General features: G+C 50.4%; 1 protein-coding gene across 1 annotated transcript in view; it reads right to left on the reverse strand.

Annotated features, from left to right (window-relative positions):
* The window catches only part of EXOC6B (exocyst complex component 6B), a 327,565-nt gene that overhangs the window by 81,238 nt on the left and 222,385 nt on the right, over window positions 1–23,942 (reverse strand). Inside the window, exon 20 of the mRNA XM_060247225.1 lies at window positions 9,259–9,332. Within this exon, the coding sequence (XP_060103208.1) occupies window positions 9,259–9,332 (74 nt within the window). The remainder of the gene's footprint in view (window positions 1–9,258; window positions 9,333–23,942) is intronic.

A 23,942-nucleotide genomic window follows, 5' to 3' on the forward strand; every position in this document is an offset into this window, starting at 1 on the left:
ACTCTGTGTCACACAGTGGCCAAAAACACCCAGGTGCCATCAGGAGGACCACCAGTGAGGTCAGGACACTAGAAGCCCTCCCATTGTGTCCCCCCTCAAGCACCAAGAATACAGAGCATCACTGCCCCGGACATAAGAGGAGCCATGTTGGATCAGGCCAATGGCCCATCCAGTCCAACACTCTGTGTCACATAAGAACATAAGAGAAGCCATGTTGGATCAGGCCAGTGGCCCCTCCAGTCCAACACTCTGTGTCACATAAGAACCTAAGAGAAGCCCTGTTGGATCAGGCCAATGGCCCATCCAGTCCAACACTCTGTGTCACATAAGAACATAAGAGAAGCCCTGTTGGATCAGGCCAATGGCCCATCCAGTCCAACACTCTGTGTCACATAAGAACATAAGAGAAGCCCTGTTGGATCAGGCCAATGGCCCATCCAGTCCAACTCTCTGTGTCACATAAGAACATAAGAGAAGCCCTGTTGGATCAGGCCAGTGGCCCATCCAGTCCAACACTCTGTGTCACATAAGAACACAAGGGGAGCCATGTTGGATCAAGCCAGTGGCCCATCCAATCCAACACTCTGTGTCACACAGTGGCCAAAAACACCCAGGTGCCATCAGGAGGACCACCAGTGAGGTCAGGACACTAGAAGCCCTCCCATTGTGTCCCCCCTCAAGCACCAAGAATACAGAGCATCACTGCCCCGGACATAAGAGGAGCCATGTTGGATCAGGCCAATGGCCCATCCAGTCCAACACTCTATGTCACACAGTGGTCCAAAAAACCCAGGTGCCATCAGGAGGTCCACCAGTGGGGCCAGGACACCAGAAGCCCACACCAACTACCTCTCTCTCTCTGCACATCACACCCAATCCAATCACACCTACCATGGTTATTAACCTGCTATGGTCATTCGGCATCTGAAATTAGTCTATTCCGCCGTTATAAGGACAGATGGATTCTCATTCTAGCTGTAGCCAAAGAAGTGACTGCAACGACCCATGAAATTTCTTCCCCTGCGGCCACAAATTCTGTTAGTCTTGAAGGTGCTCCTGAACTCTGGCTCTTTTCTACTGCTGCTCAGACTAACACAGCGACCCGTTTTGATCTTCCTCTGCAGAATTTTCTTTGTTGGCTACCCTTTCAAGTATTAACTGTTGGGTTTTGCCAACTTCACTTCCTGGAGTCAGGAGTTAATTAATATGCTGATGCTCAGCTGGCCAGTGGTAGAACCCATCAGCAGCTCTGCACGGATCTCCCGCCAGAAGCTAGGCATCAATATGCATACTAACCTGTGTTGGTAAACTCTAATTGGGTAATCAATACATTGGGGATGGACTAGGGAGAAAGCACTGGGCTTCAGTTTATGGCCCTTTGTTTAAGTCTCTAGTCTTCCTCACCAGTTGCTGTTTAGACCTGAGAGAGTCAACATGTAGTCAGAGAAGACAGGTAGGATGTTAAATCCTTTTCTTGTTTTGGAGAACTGCAAGTAACCCTTTTCCTCACTAAACAAGTAAAGATTACTTTGTTAAAGCTAAATGTGTGTGCCTGGCTATTATGTAGTTTACTCTGCATAACTCTGCTAACGAAATCATAACAGTAACCCAGCTCCATTTCCAAGATCTGACGAGATCATGCTATACCATGCTGCCTTTCTATCCAATCACCTGCTGTTGTTGTTTAGTCGTACAGTCAAGTCCGACTCTTTGCGACCGCATGGACAAAGTCACGCCAGGCCCTCCTGTCTTCCACCATCCTCTGAAGTCTGCTCAAATTCGTGTTTGTTACGTCAGTAACACTGTCCAGCCATCTCATCTTTTGCCGTCCCCTTCTTCTTTTGCCTTCTGTCCTTCCCAGCATCAGGGTCTTCTCCAGGGAGGGCTCCCTTCTCATTGGGTGGCAAAGTGTCTGAGCTTCAGCTTCAGCATCTGACCTTCCAGAGAACAGTCACGGTTGATTTCCCTTAAGACTGAATGATTGGATCTTCTTGCAGACCAAGGGACTCTCAAGAGTCTTCTCCAGGGAGTGCTCCCTTCTCATTTGGTGGCCAAAAGTATTTGAGCTTCAGCTTCAGCATCTGACCTTCCAGAGAACAGTCAGGGTTGATTTCCCTTAAGACTGAATGACTGGATCTTCTTGCAGACCAAGGGACTCTCAAGAGTCTTCTCCAGGGAGTGCTCCCTTCTCATTGGGTGGCCAAAGCATTTGAGCTTCAGCTTCAGCACCTGACCTTCCAGGGAACAGTCTGAGTTAATTTCCCTTAGGACTGACTGATTGGATCTTCTTGCAGACCAAGGGACTCTCAAGAGTCTTCTCCAGGGAGTGCTCCCTTCTTATTGGGTGGCCAAAGCATTTGAGCTTCAGCTTCAGCACCTGACCTTCCAGGGAACAGTCTGAGTTAATTTCTCTTAGGACTGACTGATTGGATCTTCTTGCAGACCAAGGGACTCTCAAGAGTCTTCTCCAGCACCGCAGCTCAAAAGCATCACCTGTTACCTGGTTGTTTTAACTGGAGATGCTGCCGGGGATTGAACCTGGGACTTTCTGCATGCCAGGCAGAGGCTCTACCCTGAGCCACAGTCCCTGTCAGTGATCACAGCCTAGGGTGAAGAGAGATGGTGAATAATTGGGGCGGGGGGGGGGGGAGAAAAACTCGTGCTCCCCTCACCCCAAATCCTTACATAACAAAATCCACCCAAAGCCTGTGATCTGCATAAGACTTGGATCATATCCTCACTTGGGATATTTTCGCAGAAGAGTTCACTGCCGGCACAGGGGCAGGAGAAGAAGGAGGCTTTCAAGAATGCCTGAGTGTGACCAAGTGTGACCAACCAGGAAAAGATCAGCCTATCAAAAGGAGAGTTTTGATTCTGAGGTTGGCTCTCCACCAATGACAACAAAACACACACCAATTATTTTTCAAATGCAGAAAGAGAAAGGCCTGTTCTACTTCTTGGTATTTGACAAGCAGCTCTAGGAGAAAGCCCAAACCTAGGAAGATCCACTCCTACTTCCAAAACATGGCCATGAGTTCAAGCAAGGACAGCGGAAAGACAGAGGATGGATGGATGGATAGAAGCCCTTCTCTCCAGACCTATGCTGCGGGGGTGGGGGAAAACATCCAATTTATTTATTTAAAATATTTCTACACTGCCTTTCTGCACCCCCATTGTGCAGCGGGTTGGACTAGATGACCCTGGATGTCCCTTCCAACTCTATAATTCTAAATGGTTGTTTTTAAAATGTTGTGATTGGCATTTGTCTGGAGCCACAACATAAGCCAGGAGTCGAGCAGCACCTAAAATACACACAAAATGCTGTGATGAATTCTACTGGCCTTTAAAGCTGCGCCTGCATTCCTGTTTCACTCTGTGAGAAAGGTGGATTCCAAAGGTGGATTCTATGATTTTAAAGGAAGTAAAGAAATAAACTTATGTGCAATGGGGAGAGGGATTGCCTCCACACCCTACTTTGTGGGCTTCTCGGAAGAATTGTTTGGCGACTGTGGGAAAGAGGCTGCTGGAAGAACTAAAGGACTGGTCTGATCTTCCAGGATCTCCTGCCCTTAAGACTGAGTTCGGACTCAGCTCAGCTCCTGGCGGGATGCCCCCACCCCTGGTGTGATGTCATGACTGAATAAGAGCACTTTAAAGACGCCATCAGGGTTTGTAATCTTTTTAATGTAGCTGATTTTATATATATATATATATATTAATGTTGTACATTGCCCAGAGTCTGGCACTAGTCGAGACGGGGCAATTCATTAAATAATAATAATAAGAAGAAGAAAAAGATACTGGATTTATATCCCGCCCTCCACTCTGAATCTCAAAGCAGCTCACAATCTCCTTTATCTTCCTCCTCCACAACAGACACCCTGTGAGGTGGGTGGGGCTGAGAGAGCTCTGACAGAAGCTGCCCTTTCAAGGACAACCCCTGCCAGAGCTATGGCTGACCCAAGGCCATTCCAGCAGCTGCAAGAGGAGGAGTGGGGAATCCAACCCGGTTCTCCCAGATAAGAGTATGTGCACTTAACCACTACACCAAACTGGCTCATAATAATAATAATAATAATAGCAGCAGCAGCAGCAGGGAAATCCTATATCTGTCCAGTGGAAAGAGCAACTATTTCAAGTTCTGTGGTTGCCAAGAAAGAAAAGCAGTCTTTTGCTGCCCCGAGGTCCCCCATCCACACTCAGGCACAGATGCTGTGTTCAGATAAATCTCCCCAACCAGAGAACAGGGAGATACAACATTCCAGGGAAATATGAAGCTATAGGGGGAAAACCAGGGTGCGACATTACATAAAAACTGTCAGATACACATGAAAGGAAGTATGAACGCTTTAGGTATTAATGCAAACAGCAAATGCAGGATTTGCCCTGGGTCACACTGCAGCTGCCAGCAGCTGCCTCTCTCGTTTGGTTGGCTGGGGAAAGGGTGGAAGCAAGAGATGTTGGAGGAGAGTTTTACACATACCTCCAAAAAGACAAATCAGTGGATTCTAGATCACATCGAGTCTGAATTCTTCCTAGAAGCGAACATGGCCAAGCTGAGGCTACGATACTTTGGTCACATTATGAGGCAACAAGAGTCCCTGGAAAAGATGATCATGCTAGGAAAAGAACAAAGTTGAAGTCCAGGAGCAACCTTAAGACCTACAAAGTTTTATTCAGAATGTAAACTTTCGTGTGCATGCACACTTCATCAGACGATGAAATCGGGTATAGTGAGCAGAGTTATATATAGCTGGTGGGCAGTGGTTAAATGTGCATTTTGCATGCTTCACTACTGCCCACCAGCAATATGTAATTCTGTTCATTGTACCCCATTTCATCGTCTGATGAAGTGTGCATACCACATGAAAGCTTACATTCTGAATAAAACTTTGTTGGTCTTAAAGGTGCCACTGGACTCCAACTTTGTTCTGTTGCTTCACGCCAACCCGGCTGCCCACCTGGAGCTATCCACAGGCTAGGAAAAGTTGGAGGCAGCAGGGAAAGCGGAGGACCCAACATGAGATGGAAGGACTCAGTCAAGAAAGTCAAGGGCCTCAGTTTGCAAGACCTGAGCAACAGGAGCATAGAATCAGAGTTGGAAGGGACCTCTGGGGCCATCTAGTCCAACCCCTGCACAATACAGGAAACTCACAAACACCTCCCCCTAAATTCACAGGATCTTCATTGCTGTCAGGTGGCCATCTAGCCTCTGTTGAAAAACCTCCAAGGAAGGAGAGCCCACCACCTCCAGAGGAAGCCTGTTCCACTGAGGAATCGCTCTAATGGTCTGGATGTTCTTCCTAATAGAATCCTAGAGTTGGAAGGAACCTCCAGGGTCATCTAGTCCAACCCCCTCCTCTCTCTCTCTCTCTCTCTCGGCTTGGCTTCGCGAACGAACGAAGATTTAAGAACAGGAAACCCACAAACCCCTCCCCCTAAATTCACAGGATCTTCATTGCTGTCAGAGGGTCATCCAGCCTCTGTTTCAAAACCTCCAAGGAAGGAGAGCCCACCACCTCCCGAGGAAGCCTGTTCCACTGAAGAACCGCTCCTCTAACGGTCAGGAAGTTCTCCCTAATAGAATCACAGAGTTGGAAGGGACTTCCAGGGTCATCTAGTCCAGCCCCTGCACAGTGCAGGAAACTCACAAACCCCTCCCCCTAAATTCACAGGATCCTCATTGCTGTCAGATGGGCATCTAGCCTCTGTTTCAAAACCTCCAAGGAAGGAGAGCCCACTACCTCCCAAGGAGGAAGCCTGTTCCACTGAGGAATCATTCTAACGGTCAGGACGTTCTTCCAAATAGAATCATAGAGATGGAAGGGATCTCCAGGGTCATCTAGTCCAACCCCCTGCACAATGCAGGAAACTCAAACCCCTCCCCCTAAATTCACAGGATCCTCATTGCTGTCAGATGGCCATCTAGCCTCTGTTGAAAAACCTCCAAGGAAGGAGAGCCCACCACCTCCCAAGGAGGAAGCCTGTTCCACTGAGGAACTGCTCTAACGGTCAGGAAGTTCTCCCTAATGTTGAGCTGGAAACTCTTTTGATTTAATTTCAACCAATTGGTTCTGGTCCTACCTTCTGGGGCCGCAGAAAACAATTCCACACCATCCTCTAGATGACAGCCCTTGGAGTACTTGAAGATGGCGATCCTATCACCTCTCAGCCGCCTCCTCTCCAGGCTGTTTTGGAGTTCATTAATTCATAGGGTGTCCATAAGTTGGAAACGACTTGACAGCACTGAACACGCACACACGAGAAGTCACAAACACACCTCTGGCCTTTGAAACGGCATTTAGGCCTTTATGTAATCAGGCAGATGTTCCGAAAACTGACAGCCCAACAGTACCATTACCAGTAAGGACCATGAGCCGATAGGAAAAGATCTGCTGAACTTTGTAACCCCAAAATCTTCTTAAACAGCAAATAGCCCTCAGGGTATATGCTGCAGTAGCTTCAGGCAACAGGGTGTCATTTAAAAAGCTACAAGCTTGATTCATCTGAAGTTAAGTACGTACTAAAATGTCTTCCCACTGAATAACAGGGCTGAGATTATGCCCACTATATTATTGCATCCACCAGCTCACATTTCTCTCTCCCATCATCAGCTGCATCTCAAAAGTTCTGCAAGACTTCATTCTTTCAGTGTATCCGGAATTTCCATCCCCGCCAGTAAGGCATTAGGCAAGAAAACACACAAAGCCACCACATCATGACTTCAGCTGCCCCATTCTAGGTGAAGCCCAACCATAATACAAAACAGCCAACAATTACCAGACCAAACGGATGATCACCAGAGACAAACTTGCTATTCTTTGAATCTGTTACAAACAATTCCCCCACTGTTTTGCATCCTAACTCACCGCCCAATGCCTATAAGTAGAACTGTTCACTGTATTCCATTTCATTGTCTGGCAACGTCTTTGTACACACAAGAGCTTACTTTCTGAATTAAACTTTGTTGGTCTTAAAGGTGCCACTGGACTCCAACTGTGTTCTAATATAAAACAATGTGAATAACAAGTCTCTGGTAGATTGTCACCAAGAGAGCCAGTCTGGTGTAGTGGTTAAGTGTGCGGACTCTTATCTGGGAGAACCGGGTTTAATTCTCCACTCCTCCACTTGCAGCTGCTGGAATGGCCTTGGGTCAGCCATAGCTCTGGCAGAGGTTGTCTTTGAAAGGGCAGCTGCTGTGAGAGCCCTCTCAGCCCCACCCACCTCACAGGGTGTCTGTTGTGGGGGAGGAAGGGAAAGGAGATTGTGAGCCTCTCTGAGACTCTTTGGAGTGGAGGGCGGGATATAAATCCAATATCTTCTTCCTATTGTATCCTCCCTAAGCACCAAGAATACAAAACATCACTGCCCCGGACATAAGAACATTAGAGAAGCCATGTTGGATCAGGCTAATGGCCCATCCAGCCCAACACTCTGTGTCACACAGGGGCCAAAAACCCAGGTGCCATCAGGAGGTCCACCAGTGGAGCCAGGAGAGCCAGTTTGGTGTAGTGGTTAAGTGTGCGGACTCTTATCTGGGAGAACTGCACCTGCTGACATGGCCTTGGGTCAGCCGTAGCTCTGGCAGAGGTTGTCCTTGAAAGGGCAGCTGCTGAGAGAGCCCTCTCCAGCCCCACCCACCTCACAGGGGAAGAATGTTGTGGGGGAGGAATGTAAAGGAGAATGTCTGTTGTGGGGGAGGAATGTAAAGGAGATTGTGAGCTGCTCTGAGACTCTTTGGAGTGGAGAGCGGGATATAAATCCAATATCTTCTTCCTATTGTATCCTCCCTAAGCACCAAGAATACAAAACATCACTGCCCCGGACATAAGAACATTAGAGAAGCCATGTTGGATCAGGCTAATGGCCCATCCAGCCCAACACTCTGTGTCACACAGGGGCCAAAAAAACCCAGGTGCCATCAGGAGGTCCACCAATGGGGCCAGGACACAAGAAGCCCTCCCACGGTGCCCTCCTCAAGCACCAAGAATCCATTGCATCACTGCCCCAGACATAAGAACATAAGAGAAGCCATGTTGGATTAGGCCAATGGCCCATCCAGTCCCACACTCCGGTTCACACAGTTGCCAAAAAAACCAAGTGCCATCAGGAGGTCCACCAGTGGGGCCAGGACATTAGAAGCCCTCCCATTGTTGTCCCCCAAGCACCAAGAATACAGAGCATCACTGCCCCAGACAGAGAGTTCCATCAATATGTTGTGGCTAATAGCCACTGATGGACCTCTGCTCCAGATGTTTCTCCAATCCCCTCTTGAAGCCATCTGTGCTTGTAGCTGTCACCACCTCCTGTGGCAGTGAATTCCACATGTTAATCACCCTTTGGATGAAGGACTTCCTTTTATCCATTCTAACCCAACGGCTCAGCAATTTCATAGAGTATGCACAAATTCTTGTATTGTGACAAAGGGAGCAAAGGACTTCTTTCTCTACCTTCTCTATCCCATGCATAATCTTCTAAACCTCTATCATGTCACTCTCAGCCAACATTTCTACAAGCTAAAGAGCTCCAAGTGTTTTAACCTTTCTTTAAAAGGAAAGTGTTCCAACCCTTCTAGTTGCCCTTTTCTCCCTCCCTCCCTATGAGAACTCACCAAGCCCCAAAGACATCCTATCCACCCACACAGTCAACCAGACCATCTGATGAGTTTTCATCAACGGGTGGAGCCTTTTGTAACCATCTCCATGGATGCAAGTTTTATCAACTGGGGACTGGAAGCAACCTGGGAGAGAGAATGCTTGCCCTCGCCAGCCATAGCTGCACAAACACACGCACATGCGGCTTCCTTACACAAGGCAGAATGCAAATCCCTTCAGCGGACACTTATGCACAAACGAAAAGTCATGCCGGATTGTGCAGTCTTCTCTGCTTCGGCTAGGAACACCTGCTCAACAGTTGCATGAATCAGGCCAGAAGGAGCTTTCTGGGTTGGGGGTCTGACAGGGGCCAACTGGGAGTCCACCTCTTTGAGGCCTGGGGTCATCTCTACTATCCTGCCTTAAGGCCACCACCCATCCTCAGGCTTCCAGCAGACCAGGAGGCCCAGAGAGCGACACAAAAAGGTGGGTGCAAATGAAAGAAACTGGGTGGAGCAGCAGGGGGTGGCGGTGAAGAGGAAGAGAGGTCTCTGGCCCGGCTCACCAAACCCAGCCCCACCTCCTCTCCCCGTTCCTTAAGACCTGATGGTCTTCAGTCACACATCTTAAAAGGAAAACAAAAAACAAGAACACAAAGACGTACTTGTCTCAAGTCGATGAAGGCCAACTGCAGCGTGTCCCCTTGGAACCCAGGCACTGGGCCGGATCTGGCAAACTCTGTGGGAAAGGAGAGAGGATAAAAAGCGCTTTTAACTCGCCATGGACAGGGAGATTGGCAGACGGATGACAGCGGAGACAACAGGGGCTGAGGGAGAGGAGGGCCAGGCTTCTAAGGAGTCAGGTCCCCCTCCCGTCAAGCTTTTTGTTCGGCCTTCAAAATTCGTGTCATCAAAACACCATTAATCCCACCATCCTGACAGCAGGGAAACTCTCCTAATTCGATCTGAAATTTATTCCCATGAGCCTCGCTGGGCTCCGGAGTATTTGTTTTGTGAATGGACAAACAATCTACAAAGAAAAAGGCATTTGGGGGAACGGAGGGAGAGTGGGGGGCGGGTGGGGGGCGAAGGAAAAACGTTCTCTCTCAACACAATCGCATCTTCAGCTGTGAAACCCTTTTCAGTTCGGAAGGCCATTTATATTTGGGGAGGAGGGCTGAAGGAATTTGCTGCTCTCATGCCGGCCCTCATGATCCTGGCATATTTGTCAAAAGAAAAAGAAGACACCCCTCCCCCCAGACCTACTGATTACATAGGGGCAGAAGCTCTCCCCTAGCACTGCACAAGGACCAGAAAACAGAGAGCCATTGCTGGCTTTTTTGGGCCCCTGTGTGAAACAGAGCATTGGACTGGATGAGCCATTGGCCTGATCCAGCATGGCTTCTCTTATGTTCTTATGTGACACAGAGTGTTGGACTGGATGGGCCATTGGCCTGATCCAACAGGGCTTCTCTTATGTTCTTATGTGACACAGAGTGTTGGACTGGATGGGCCATTGGCCTGATCCGACAGGGCTTCTCTTATGTTCTTATGTGACACGGAGTGTTGGACTGGATGGGCCATTGGCCTGATCCAACAGGGCTTCTCTTATGTTCTTATGTGACATGGAGTGTTGGACTTGATGGGCCATTGGCCTGATCCCACATAGCTTCTCTTATGTTCTTATGTGATACAGAGTGTTGGACTGGATGGGCCATTGGCCTGATCCAACATGGCTTCTCTTATGTTCTTATGTGACATGGAGTGTTGGACTTGATGGGCCATTGGCCTGATCCAACATGGCTTCTCTTATGTTCTTATGTGACACAGAGTGTTGGACTGGATGGGCCATTGGTCTGATCCAACATGGCTTCTCTTATGTTTTTATGTGACACAGAGTGTTGGACTGGATGGGCCATTGGTCTGATCCAACATGGCTTCTCTTATGTTCTTATATGACACAGAGTGTTGGACTGGATGAGCTGTTGGCTTGATCCAACATGGCTTCTCTTATGTTCTTATGCTTACTTGGGGAAATATTTGCAGCCATTGGACTAGCAGTTAAAGGCAGCAAGGGCCAAGAGGGAGTTTCCCCTTCTGAATCTCCGGGGTGTTGCTATCCACCGTTTCCCGTCAAAGCCATCACAAGCAAGCCTTCACAAAGACCCTGGAGAGCTGCTGCCAGTCTTAGTAGACAATACTGACTTTGATGGACCAAGGGTCTGATTCAGTATAAGACAGCTTCATAGGTTCATATGTTCAAAGAGCACCGCATGCAATGCAGAAGGAGAAGTCCAAGGCAATCCTGGGCCTGCCCGAACAGGGAAGTGGTGAGTGAGAAACTGACCACCAGGGAGCTCCTCAGAAACCAGGATTCTGTAATCTTTGACACTGGCCAGCTCTTGCCAACAAGATTTTAAATTACCTGCCCTCTGCTTGAAGTCAACTCAACATACAAGGAGAGCCGGTTTGTGAGGATGTCCCAGGCGGAAAGGTTCTTCCTTAACTTTGTGGGAAGTTCTAAGCCTCAGAGAGGAGTGAACAAACTGGGCTTGTGAACGGGAACTCCTGCAGAGAGGGAGGCTCATTCTTCTGTGTGTGTGTGTAAAGCGCAGTCAAGTCGAAGCCAACTTCGAGCCACCCCAGCAAGCGATTTCCAAGGTTGGTGAGATGCAGAGGTGGCTGGCCATTCTTCTGTCAAGTCTTCTTCAGAGACTTACGAGTACTGACCCCTCTTAACTTCCAACATCTGGTGAAACTGGCCGATGCCATGCCACCTTCCCTCCCAGCCCCATTCATAGCTCTCCACAAAAGTTCAGCTCCAGCCAGCAGCTATGAACCCTACCCCACCCCAACACCGTTTCCAGCCTAGCTGTGACCCACTGGCAGGAGGCCGATGCTACCCCACTGCTCGCCAAGGAGATCTGGTCACCTGTTATTGGGGCAGGGACAACATCTTCCTGTGGACTCTGCCTTAGATTTTGTCTTAGCTCAATAGTAGTGAGTCTTTTGAAGAGATTTTTCTTCATGGAGGAAGACTTGTTCAAAACCCAGCAGCCTAGTCTGGTTTCATGAATTAATTCCTCTCCTTCTCATTGCGAAAAGGACTTCTGCAGCCAATGGTGCCCCACTGAAGAATGTCCTGGACACACGTCATTTATTTATTTCTGCGGATTTATATTCCGCCCTTTCCCAGATTGGGCTCAGGGCAGATTCCAACATATCAAAAAGTAAAAACAATAATTACACTATTACAATAAAACAGTAAAACGGTTAAACAATTAAAAACATGTTAACAATTAAAACAGTTAAGCCAGTAACAGCGGGGATAGTGTGGACACCTTAAATACACAGCCTGGTGTCCAAAGATGCCAACTATATCGGCCCGATTTCTCCTCAGTCCAGATGGTAGTCGGTATTGGTAGTCGGTGATATCAGTGTTGGGAGGCCAGTTAGATGGTATAGCAAGATAGGGACGCCCGCCTGCCTCAGCCAAAGGCCTGGCGGAACAGCTCTGTCTTACAGGTCGTCCAGAATGGCAGCAGATCCGAGAGGACCCGAACCTTCGTAGGGAGCTGATTCCACCAGGTCGGGGCCAGGGCCGAAAAAGCCCTGGCTCTGGTGGAGGCAAGGCAAACGTCCCTTGGGCCAGGGATGGTCAGAAGATGTTTAGTGGCCGATCGTAATGGCCTCTGGGGCTCGTATGGGAAGAGACAGGCCGCAAAAGGCTTTGAACGTCGGTACTAATACCTTGAAACAGATCCGGCACTCGACAGGCAGCCAGTGCAGACTGCGCAGCATCCTGGATGCACCCTCCGTTTGGAAGAGCTAACTTCAAGCCCAGTAGCCATTTAGAGACCAACTAGATTTTGGAGGACTGAGCCTGCCAAAGCCAAAGTGTCCTTTGTCAGATCTGGTATCTGATGAAGGGGGCTTTGACCCTTGAGAGTTTACACCCCAAAAACACAACTTAGAATTTAGCCAGTTAGCCAAGACAGGATGCTGCACCAGCTCTCTCCTAGGCCCCACCGCCTCTGGTCTTCTCCATCAGCTCAGGCGTCTTCCAATATGGGGGACACTGCCTTGGTTGGGCCTGTGAGCCTTCCGAGGGGGTGCCGGGACATCCTGCTGCTCTGCAGGGCTCTGCCACCGAAGCCAGCAGTCAGTCGCTGCTGGTTCTGAACTCAATCCCACGTCTGCTTGTTTCTCAAGCCTCACCGGTGGCCCCAGTTCCCTCGTTTCCTCCAGGAGAGGCTGCCACATTGAGTCAGACCTTTGCTCCACCAAGCCTACTTCTGCAGTGATGCTCCAGGGAGAGAAGGATTTCTCCTCGTTACTTGACATCCTTGAACGAGAGATCCCGGGGCCTTCTCAACTCCGAGTTATGCCACCGTGCCCCTCATTCCACCTGGCTCCTGCACCTGGACCAGGAGTCTGGGCTTTCTCTGTGACTGCAGATTCTGGCTTATTTCTCATCTGGCCTTCACCCATCTCTCCTGGCCATGTTTAGCCTGGAGAGGGGGCAGCTGACAGGGGATAGGATCACCATCTTCAAGGACTTGAAGGGCTGCCCTAGAGAGGAGGGTGTGGAATTGTTTTCTGTGGCCCCAGAAGGTAGGACCACAACCAATAGGTTGAAATTACATCAAAAGAGTTTCCAGCTCAACCTTAGGGAGAACTTAGGGGAGGGATGGTGGCTCAGTGGTAGAGCATCTGCTTGGTAAGCAGAAGGTCCCAGGTTCAATCCCTGGCATCTCCAAAAAGGGTCCAGGCAAGTAGGCATGAAAATCCTCAGCTTAAGACCCTGGAGAGCCGCTGCCAGTCTGAGAAGACAATACTGACTTTGATGGACCAAGGGTCTGATTCAGTATAAGGCAGCTTCATATGTTCATGTTCCTGACCGTTAGCGCGGTCCTCAGTGGAACAGGCTTCCTCTGAAGGTGGTGGGCTCTGCTTCCTTGGAGGTTTTGAAACAGAGGCTAGATGGCCATCTGACAGCAATGAAGATGCTGTGAATTTAGGGGGGAGGTGTTTGTGAGTTTCCTGCATTTTGCAGGGGGTTGGACTAGATGACCATGGACGTTCCTTCCAACTCTAGGATTCTATGATCCTATCGGCCAACTGCCGTCCCAGACGATCCCTCCTCCTCCTGGTGGAGAACCAGTTTGTTTTTTTGGCCACTGTCTGACACAGAGTGTTGGACTGAATGGGCCACTGGCCTGATCCAAGAGGGCTTCTCTTATGTTCTTATGTGACACAGAGTGTTGGACTGAATGGGCCACTGGCCTGATCCAAGAGGACTTCTCTTATGTTCTTATGTGACACAGAGTGTTGGACTGGATGGGCCACTGGCCTGATCCAAGAGGGCTTCTCTTATGTTTTTATGTGACACAGAGTGTTGGACTGGATGGGCCATTGGACTGATTCAACACGGCTTCTCTTATGTTACGTAGTGGTTAAGTGTGCAGACTCTTATCTGGGAGAACCGGGTTTGATTCCCCACTCCTCCACTTGCACCTGCTAGCATGGCCTTGGGTCAGCCATAGCTCTGGCAGAGGTTGTCCTTGAAAGGGCAGCTGCTGGGAGAGCTCTCTCGAGCCCCACCCACCTCACAGAGTGTCTGTTGTGGGGGAGGAAGATAAAGGAGATTGTGAGCCGCTCTGAGACGCTTCATAAGAACATAAGAGAAGCCATGTTAGATCAGGCCAATGGCCCATCCAGTCCAACACTCTGTGTCACACAGTGGCAAAAAATTATATATATATATATATATATATATATATATATATATATATATATATATACACACACACACACACACACACATATATACACACACTGTGGCTAATAGCCACTAATGGACCTCTGCTCCATATTTTAATCTAAACCCCTCTTGAAGGTGGCTATGCTTGTGGCCGCCACCACCTCCTGTGGCAGTGAATTCCACATGTTAATCACCCTTTGGGTGAAGAAGTACTTCCTTTTATCCGTTTTAACCTGACTGCTCGGCAATTTCATCGAATGCCCACGAGTTCTTGTATTGTGAGAAAGGGAGAAAAGGACTTCTTTCTATACTTTCTCCATCCCATGCATTATCTTGTAAACCTCTATCATGTCACCCCGCAGTCGACGTTTCTCCAAGCTAAAGAGTCCCAAGCCTTTCAACCTTTCTTCATAGGGAAAGTGCTCCAGCCCTTTAATCATTCTAGTTGCCCTTTTCTGGACTTTCTCCAATGCTATAATATCCTTTTTGAGGTGCGGCGACCAGAACTGCACACAGTACTACAAATGAGACCGCACCATCGATTTATACAGGGGCATTATGATACTGGCTGATTTGTTTTCAATTCCCTTCCTAATAATTCCCAGCATGGCGTTGGCCTTTTTTATTGCAAACGCACACTGTCTTGACATTTTCAGTGAGTTATCTACCACGACCCCAAGATCTCTCTCTTGGTCAGTCCCTGCCAGTTTACACCCCATCAACTTGTATTTGTAGCTGGGATTCTTGGCCCCAATGTGCATTACTTTGCACTTGGCCACATTGAACCGCATCTGCCACGTTGACACCCACTCACCCAGCCTCAACAGATCCCTTTGGAGTTCCTCACAATCCTCTGTGGTTCTCACCACCCTGAACAATTTAGTGTCATCCGCAAACTTGGCCACTTCACTGCTCACTCCCAACTCTAAATCATTTATGAACAAGTTAAAGAGCATGGGACCCAGTACCGAGCCCTGCCACACCCCACTGCTTACCGTCCTCCACTGCGAAGACTACCCATTTATACTCACTCTCTGCTTCCTATTACTCAGCCAGTTTTTGATCCACAAGAGGACCTGTCCTTTTACTCCATGACTCTCAAGCTTTCTAAGGAGCCTTTGATGAGGAACTTTATCAAAAGCTTTCTGGAAGTCAAGGTAAACAACATCTATTGGGTCTCCTTTGTCCACATGTCCTTTATCTTCGGAGTGGAGGGTGGGATATAAATCCAATACCTTCATCTACCTCACAGGGTGTCTGTTGTGGGGGGGCGGGGAAGGAAAAGGAGATGGTGAGCCCCTCTGAGACTCTTCGGAGCGGAGGGCGGGAGATAAATCCAATATCTTCGTCTACCTCACAGGGTGTCTGTTGTGGGGGAGGAAGGTAAAGGAGATTGTGAGCCGCTCTGAGACTCTTCGGGGTGGAGGGCGGGATATAAATCCAGTATATTCATCTACCTCACAGGGTGTCTGTTGTGGGGGAGGAAGGGAAAGGAGATTATGAGCCGCTCTGAGACTCTTCGGAGTGGAGGGCGGGATATAAATCCAATATCTTCATCTACCTCACAGGGTGTCTGTTGTGGGGGAGGAAGGGAAAGGAGATTGTGAGCCGCTCTGAGACTCTTCGGAGTGGAGGGCGGGATATAAATCCAATATCTTCATCTACCTCACAGGGTGTTTGTTGTGTGGGAGGAAGGTAAAGGAGGTTATGAGCCGCTCTGAGACTCTTCGGAGTGGAGGGCGGGATATAAATCCAATATCTTCATCTACCTCACAGGGTGTCTGTTGTGGGGGAGGAAGGGAAAGGAGATTGTGAGCCGCTCTGAGACTCTTCGGAGTGGAGGGCGGGATATAAATCCAATATCTTCATCTACCTCACAGGGTGTTTGTTATGGGGGAGGAAGGTAAAGGAGGTTGTGAGCCGCTCTGAGACTCTTTGGAGTGGAGGGCGGGATATAAATCCAATATCTTCATCTACCTCACAGGGTGTCTGTTGTGGGGGCGGAAGGTGAAGGAGATTGTGAGCCCCTCTGAGACTTTTCGGAGTGGAGGGCGGGATATAAATCCAGTATCTTTATCTGCCTCACAGGGTGTCTGTTGTGGGGGGGAAGATAAAGAAGATTGTGAGCCGCTCTGAGACTCTTCTGAGTGGAGGGCGGGATATAAATCCATTATCATCTTCTTCTTCTTCTCCTCCCAGCTCTTGCAGCTATCAACGGCTGGAGGGAGGAATCAAAGTTACAGTCCTGCTCTGCACGTGGTACGTCTTGCCTCGGGCAAGTGCTTGCTTCAGGGGCTGCTTTTCTGGAACACGATGGGTGCCTCCCTCAGCAGCCAGAGGTCGTCTTTTGAGCACCAACTTACACTTCGCTGCCATTCCCTGGCCGAGGCAAAGCCTGCTGTTGAATTCCAGTTCCCTTCCCTTCCCCTCCCCCCCAGCCAGCCAAGGAGGGCACAGCCAGTTCTTGTGTGGAGCGCTTCAGTCAGGTGTCAGGGCAATTAGCACACGGCAGCCCAACGCGGCGCTGCCCAGGAAACTGCCCGGCCGCTTCGCTGTCCCCGCCACCAACGTGAGACAGAACAAGCCACCTACGGCACGGCCCCCTTGAGCAGAAAATCGCTAGAGAATGGAGCCGGCCTGGGTACAAAGCCCGCGGGCAGGCTAGAGGGTTGGAGGAGTGGTGTTCAGGCCAAAGAAGTAATGTCTCTGCGAGGCCTACAGGCTGGGGCCACCCACCCAGGGCGGGTTACAGCAGGACTCACCCCTTCAACGCGGGGCTACGGAGCCAAGAAAAAATAAAGAGGTCGACGGGGGGGAGGAGGGGTGAGAGACCCGCATGGGCTGATGAGGGCTGCCTTTTCAGGGGCTGAAAAAGAACAACAAGACACATGCAGAGAAAAGAGAGAGCCCCCCCCAGAACAGGCACTGCTTCCCTGGCACCCAAGCTCCTTCTTGCACCAGTGCGCGAGCTGAACCTCCTGGCACCCCTTCCAGGTCAACCACAGCTTCAGACCCCCTGCCCCCCTCCCGACCAGCCAACCCTTTCCCATCACCCCACAAGTCTGGCAGCTGGACTCTTCTGGAAGGGCCAGGCCCACTCCTCAACTTCTCCGTTTGGCTGGAGACGCATCCCTAGATGCAGGCAGGAGCAGCCAGCCAGCCCTTTCTGGGGCCTTTCACATTGCTGACCACCAGATCCTTCTAACTGGGGGTGCTGCCAGGGACTGAACAGGGGCCCTTCCACACGACCCAGTTGGGTTTTTGGCAACTTCACTCCCTGGAGTCGAGAATTAATTGTTTGTTTATGCATGCTGATACTTAGCCAGTCAGGGGAAGGACCTATTAGAAGCTCTGAAGGTATCTCCCACAAGAAGCTGGGTGTCAATATGCATATTAACCTGTAAAGGGAAGCCCTAATTGGGTAATCAATAGAATTTGGGGGTGGTCTGGAGAAAGCAAGAGGTGACAGTTTATGACCCTTTGCTTAAGTCCTCAGATCTCTAAGCAGTTGCTGTTTAGACCTGAGAGAGTCAACATGTAGTTAGAGGAGTCAGGTAGGATGTTAAATCCTTTTCTTGTTTTGTAAAACTCCAAGTTTACCTTTTCCCACACTAGACAAAGACAGGTTGCTTACCTGTAACTGTGGATCTTCGAGTGGTCATCTGTGCATTCACACTCATGGGATAGAGCGCCTGCGCCAATCCCCGAATCGGTACCTAAAAAGCCCAGGATTTTTTCGCGCTCGGCACCAACAGGCATGCGCAGGTGTCCCAGTGCGCATGCTCGCCAGCACGAGGATCCCACCAGTTCTTTCCTGACTGCTGGAAGCCCCTACTGGAGGGAGACCATCAGCAGTGGGGAAGGAGGGCGGGTAGTGTGAATGCACAGATTACCACTCGAAGATCCACAGTTACAGGTAAGCAACCTGTCTATCTTCTTCATGGTCTCTGTGCTTCACACTCATGGGAGATTAGCAAGCAAGGAAGGCGGGAAGACGATCAACCAGAAGAAACAGCTTGCAGCACTGCAGCTCCCAGACGAGTCCTCTGTTGAGCATGCACGTCCAGCGCGTAGTGCTTCATAAAGGCATGCGGAGAGGACCTGGTGGCAGCCTTGCAAACGTCCGTCAGGGAAACGCCTTTCAGGAACACCACTGACATCGCCATCGCTCTTGTAGAGTGTTCGTGAATAGGCCCAGGAAACAGCTTAGCCAACAAATAACATAGTTTAATAGTCTCAATGAGCCATTTTGAAAGCCGCTGAGATGAGATTCTGGAACCTAACTTAGGAGCAGCATAAGAAACAAAAAGATGCTGGTCCTTACGAAAACTCTTGGAGCGACTCAAATAAAACAATAAGGCACGCTTAACATCTAAAGCACGCAACCTACGTTCCTCATCCGAGGAAGGTGTACTATAAAACGTGGGCAACCGAACTTCTAAGTTAAGGTGGAACTGAGAAACCACATTGAGGAGAAAGGAAATATCAGGAGCTAAGGACACTTCAGACTCCTGAAAAGCTAAATATGGGTAGTCACAACGCATAGCCGTGAGCTCTCCTGCATGGCGTGCTGATGTGATGACTACCAAAAAAGCAGTCTTCCAAGATAGGAGCTTTAACGAACATGTGGCCATTGGCTCAAAAGGACGCTGAGTCAGCCTGTCCAACACTAGAGTCAAATCCCACAACTGTGGGGGTGATATTAAAGGAGGATGAAGCCTAAGCAAACCCTTCAAAAATCTCTTAGAATGAGGGTGTGCAAAAACTGAATGCCCCTCCACTGGTTCATGGAATGCAGATATTGCCGCCAGATAAACTTTAATGGAGGAAAAAACAAGGCCAGCATCCACCAGAGATAACAAAAACTCAAAAATAACCGGCAGTCCCACCCTCTGGGGTGAAACTGTAGGATCAACTAAAAACTGAAGAAACTTCCGCCACTTCCTATCATAAGAAGCGTGGGTAGACAGCTTCCTGCTATTCAAAAAAACACGTTGGACTCTGCTGGAGAACTCACAGAGTCGATGAACCACGCTGTCAGCTTCAGGTGGAGCACGTTGTGATGGAATACACGACCGTCCTGAGCTGACAGAAGATCCGGTTCTGCCGGAAACTGGTAGAAGACCCCCCTCACCAGTTGGAGCAAGATCGGAAACCAAAGTTGTAGGCCTCTCATCCTCAGCTTCGCAAAGATCAGCATGCTTGTAGTCGCCGCCATCAGCCCCAGCATCCGCTGCAGCTGCTGTGCCGTGCCCCACTTTCGACTCTGCAGAAGTTCGACAAGGTTGCTAATGTCCATCGCTCTCTGATGAGGCAGGAAAGCGCGATGAAGGTTCGTATCCAGCAAAGCCCCTATGAACTGAACTGTCCGTGATGGAGTAAGGTGTGATTTCTCCAAATTGACCTGCAGACCCAAGGTGTGAAGAAGACGAAGAGTGGTGGCAATATGGTTTGACAAACTTCCCTTCGACTCCGTCACAAGGAGCCAATAGTCCATGTATGGAAAGACGACAATCCCTTGAAGCCGGAGGTGGGCAGCCACAACGCTCATCATCTTCGTGAACACCCGAGGTGCAGTGGACAGGCCGAACGGAAGGGCCTTGAACTGGAAGTGTTGAGAACCTACTGCAAACCGAAGGAAACGTCTGAACGCGGGATGGATGCTGACGTGGAAGTAGGCATCCTTGAGGTCCAGCGTTGCCATCCAGTCCCCTTGGTTGATGAGGGGCAGAATTGTTTGCAGAGTGGACATGCTGAACTTCTGGGAGCCAGTTTGGTGTAGTGGTTAAGTGCGCGGACTCTTATCTGGGAGAACCGGGTTTGATTTCCCACTCCTCCACTTGCACCTGCTGGAATGGCCTTGGGTCAGCCATAGCTCTGGCAGAGGTTGTCCTTGAAAGGGCAGCTGCTGAGAGAGCCCTCTCCAGCCCCACCCACCTCACAGGGTGTCTGTTGGGGGGGGGGGGTAAAGGAGATTGTGAGCCGCTCTGAGACTCTTCAGATTGGAGGACGGGATATAAATCCAATATCTTCTTCTTCTTCCTCACTCAGGGAAGACAAGAGGGGGGTAAGTTGTTCCCACACTGAGTATTGGTATCTAGCCATGCATGCAGCATGGTTAGATACCTTTACTCCCAGCGTCCCAGCAAAGTAAAACTTCCTCCCAACGTTGTCCAGCTTCTTTCTCTCCTTGTCTGGAGGAGAGGAGTGCGTCTTGCGGGCCTTTGACGAAGAGGATACGACCACCGAATTAGGCTTTGGATGCGTGAAGAGAAATTCAGCACCGGCCTCTTGGACGCAGTACATGTGGTCCAACCTTCTTGATGACACAGGTGTAGAAGCAGGCTTCGCCCAGGGCTCCTTCACCGCCTGTAAGATGACCTTCATTACAGGCAGGGCAACCGCTGTAGATGTATCCTGCTGCATGATGTCGAATACGGTGTTGTCTACAACGAGTTGCGGTTGTGTCACCAGGAGAGAGAGGGAGAGTGCCATCCTCTTCACCAGGTCCCCATACGACTTTAGATCCTCCGATGGTGAAATGGGAAGATCCTGGTGAAGGTTCCAAAGCCCTGTCCAGATCGTTGGTACCGACCTCGGAGTCCAACAATGAAGACTCTCTCCTCAAAGAATGTTCCGAGAGCACCAGCGTTGACTCTCTGATGAGTGACCGGATCGACACCGACGACCTAGGCTGGACTTCCTCCACCACCACGCCGCATCTTTCGGGCAGGATGGACATCGATGCCAAGGGACGCCGCCTAGAATGCTGGGAAAGCCTCGACATATGGGATGCTTCAGATTGCTGGTCCCAGTCTGCAAACTCCCGAGGGGGTACCACTGGTACGGCAGGTATGGATAGGCGTAGGGAGCTCACTGGCGCTGCTCCCACAGTGGAAGCAGTGGGAAGCGGCGAGCTACGGTGGTCGGTTCCAGCTCTCTCTGACCTCCTGCCTGATCCAGTGGTGCCAACGGCTCCATCAGTGCCAACACCTCCACCTCCGAGACAGAGTCGCTCTCACTGCAACGCCTTGACCCCGAAGAATGGGAGCGCTGAGTGAGGTCGATCTCTTGCTCTGATGCTGATAGAAGCAACTGCTGCGAAGCACTGCCTCTCGACACCGAAGGGCTACAATGTGGAGACGCCAAGATCTTCCTCGGTGGAGCGGTCGACATCGATGTTGAAGCGTCATGAGAAGGGGAAGGAGTGCAGGACAATCTCTTCTTCCGCTTCTCCTTTGATTTCACCTTCTTCGGTGCGGATGATCGGGGCCCCGAGTCATCCCGACGCTTCTTAGCTGGGGTGTCCACTGACCCTTCAGAAGGTCGCTTTGTGGAACGCCCACGCTCAACTGGCATCTCGGTCTTGATCGGCGATGTATCGGCCGATGTGACCGTCGGGGCCGCGGCCTCTCCCATCGATACTGACGGGCCCAATGTCATCTTTTGAGGACGAAGAGCCGACTCAACCAACGCAGCCGAAAGCCTCGCTGCTCGATTCTTGCGAGTTTGTTTGGAAAAACTCAGGCAGTGCGAGCAAGAATCCACATGATGTCCCTCGCCCAAACAAAGGAGACAGAGGGAATGGCCGTTGGGGGGGGGAGCAATCTTCTTCCCACAGGAGTGGCACCTCTTAAAAAAACCCCAACGTCTTTCCATAGACGCCAAGGAAAAAACCCACCCAGGAAAGTCTCTGAGGGGAAAAACGAGGGGAAACTGGGCCCCAAAGGGCAAATCCTACAATTTTTTTTTACAACACTAACTATCTAACAACTAACTAACTAACTACACTAAGAAAATAACAAATGGGCTATATACAAGAAGAAAGGCAATCCTAAGATTACTTTACCGACCGGGGACTCGAAAGGAGATCCTCTCAGCGCAGCGGTCAGAAAGGAACTGGCAGGATCCTCGCGCTGGCGCCGGCAAGCATGCGCACTGGGACGCCTGCGCATGCCTGTTGGTGCTGAGTGCGAAAAAATCCCAGGCTTTTTAGGGACCGATTCGGGGATCGGCGCAAGTGCTCTATCCCGTGAGTGTGAGGCACAGAGACCACGAAGAAGATGTAAAGATTACTTTATTAAAGCTGAATGCATGTCTGGCTAATTCTGCAGTCTACTCTGCTAAAGGATATCCTCCTAACAGACACCAAGCCACCCCCCACCCCCCCAACCACAGCCCCTTTGAGAATGGAGGTGGGTGACTCCTTGCACAGGAAACTGCCTTGTGCTGAACACAACCACTGGCCCACCAGGGTCAGTCTTGTCTGCTGCTCTCCAGGGTCTCAGGCCGAGGTCTTTCGCAGCCCCAATTACCTGGACTTTTCACCTGGAGATGCCGAAGCTGAGCCTGGGACTTCCTGCATGCGAAGAAGAAGGAGATTTATACCTCGCCCTTCTCTCTGAATCAGAGACTCAAAGTGGCTTACAATCTCCTTTATCTTCCTCCCCCACAACAGACACCCTGTGAGGTGGGTGGGGCTGAGAGGGCTCTCACAGCAGCTGCCCTTTCAAGGACAACCTCTGCCAGAGCTCTGGCTGACCCAAGGCCATTCCAGCAGCTGCAGGTGGAGGAGTGGGGATTCCATCCCGGTTCTCCCAGATAAGAGAGCTATGGCTGACCCAAGGCCATTCCAGCAGCCACAAGTGGAGAAGTGGGGAATCAAACCCAATTCTCCCAAATAAGAGAGCTCTGGCTGACCCAAGGCCATTCCAGCAGCTGCAAGTGGAGGAGTGGGGAATCAAAGCCTGTTCTCCCAGATAAGAGAGCTCTGGCTGACCCAAGGCCATTCCAGCAGCTGCAAGGGAGGAGTGGGGAATCAAACCCGGTTCTCCCAGATAAGAGTGCACACACTTTACCACTTAACCACTACACCAAGCAGGTGCTCCTCTATTTACCCGCAGCCCCTCCTCAAACCCAGCAAGGATCTCCACCCCCCCGCCCGGGGCACCTGGCAGATGTGGTGGCACCATCACCTCATTCAACCTCCAAAGGCAACCCGTGGCCTCTGCGCTCTTCTCCCCAGATTCCTGCTAAAGGCGCTGCAAGCCCATTGCCTGCCTGCACTGCACGCAACAGCTGCAGGTAATCGCCGGGAGGGAAAACAAAGGGGTATTAAGCAAAGCTGCGCAGAAGAGGAAAAGAAAGGGGCCATTGATGGGCGAGCAGCCACCTGGGAGTGGTGTGGCAGGCCCAGGGTCCATTAGCGTTCAGACAGAAATTACCCCTCAAATCCAGAGGCATCAAGGAAGAGACGCTGCCCCAGACAAGCCACTCCTGGGTGAACCAAGCCCATCCAGTCTCACACTCATGCCCCCCAAGGGCCCAGGTACGGAGAAGGCTCCCCACAGGATGCTCCCAGCACAAGCCAAAGAGGCAGGTGGGGTGCCAGGGGGACTGGAGGCACAGAGGCCTGGCTCAGCCAAGCAGGAGAGGGTGGTGGGAAAGGAACGGCAGAGCCATGAAGAGATGCCTGGCAGCAGGGCTAGCTTTCCGACTGGAGGCTCCTTAGCCAGACCCTTGGCCAGCACAGGTGGGCAGAAGGCGTGGTGCCTTTGCTGGCTCAACATGGGGGACATTCCAAAG

The sequence above is a fragment of the Heteronotia binoei genome, chromosome 9 (genome assembly GCF_032191835.1).
Source record: "Heteronotia binoei isolate CCM8104 ecotype False Entrance Well chromosome 9, APGP_CSIRO_Hbin_v1, whole genome shotgun sequence".
NCBI classification, from domain to species: Eukaryota; Metazoa; Chordata; class Lepidosauria; order Squamata; family Gekkonidae; genus Heteronotia; species Heteronotia binoei.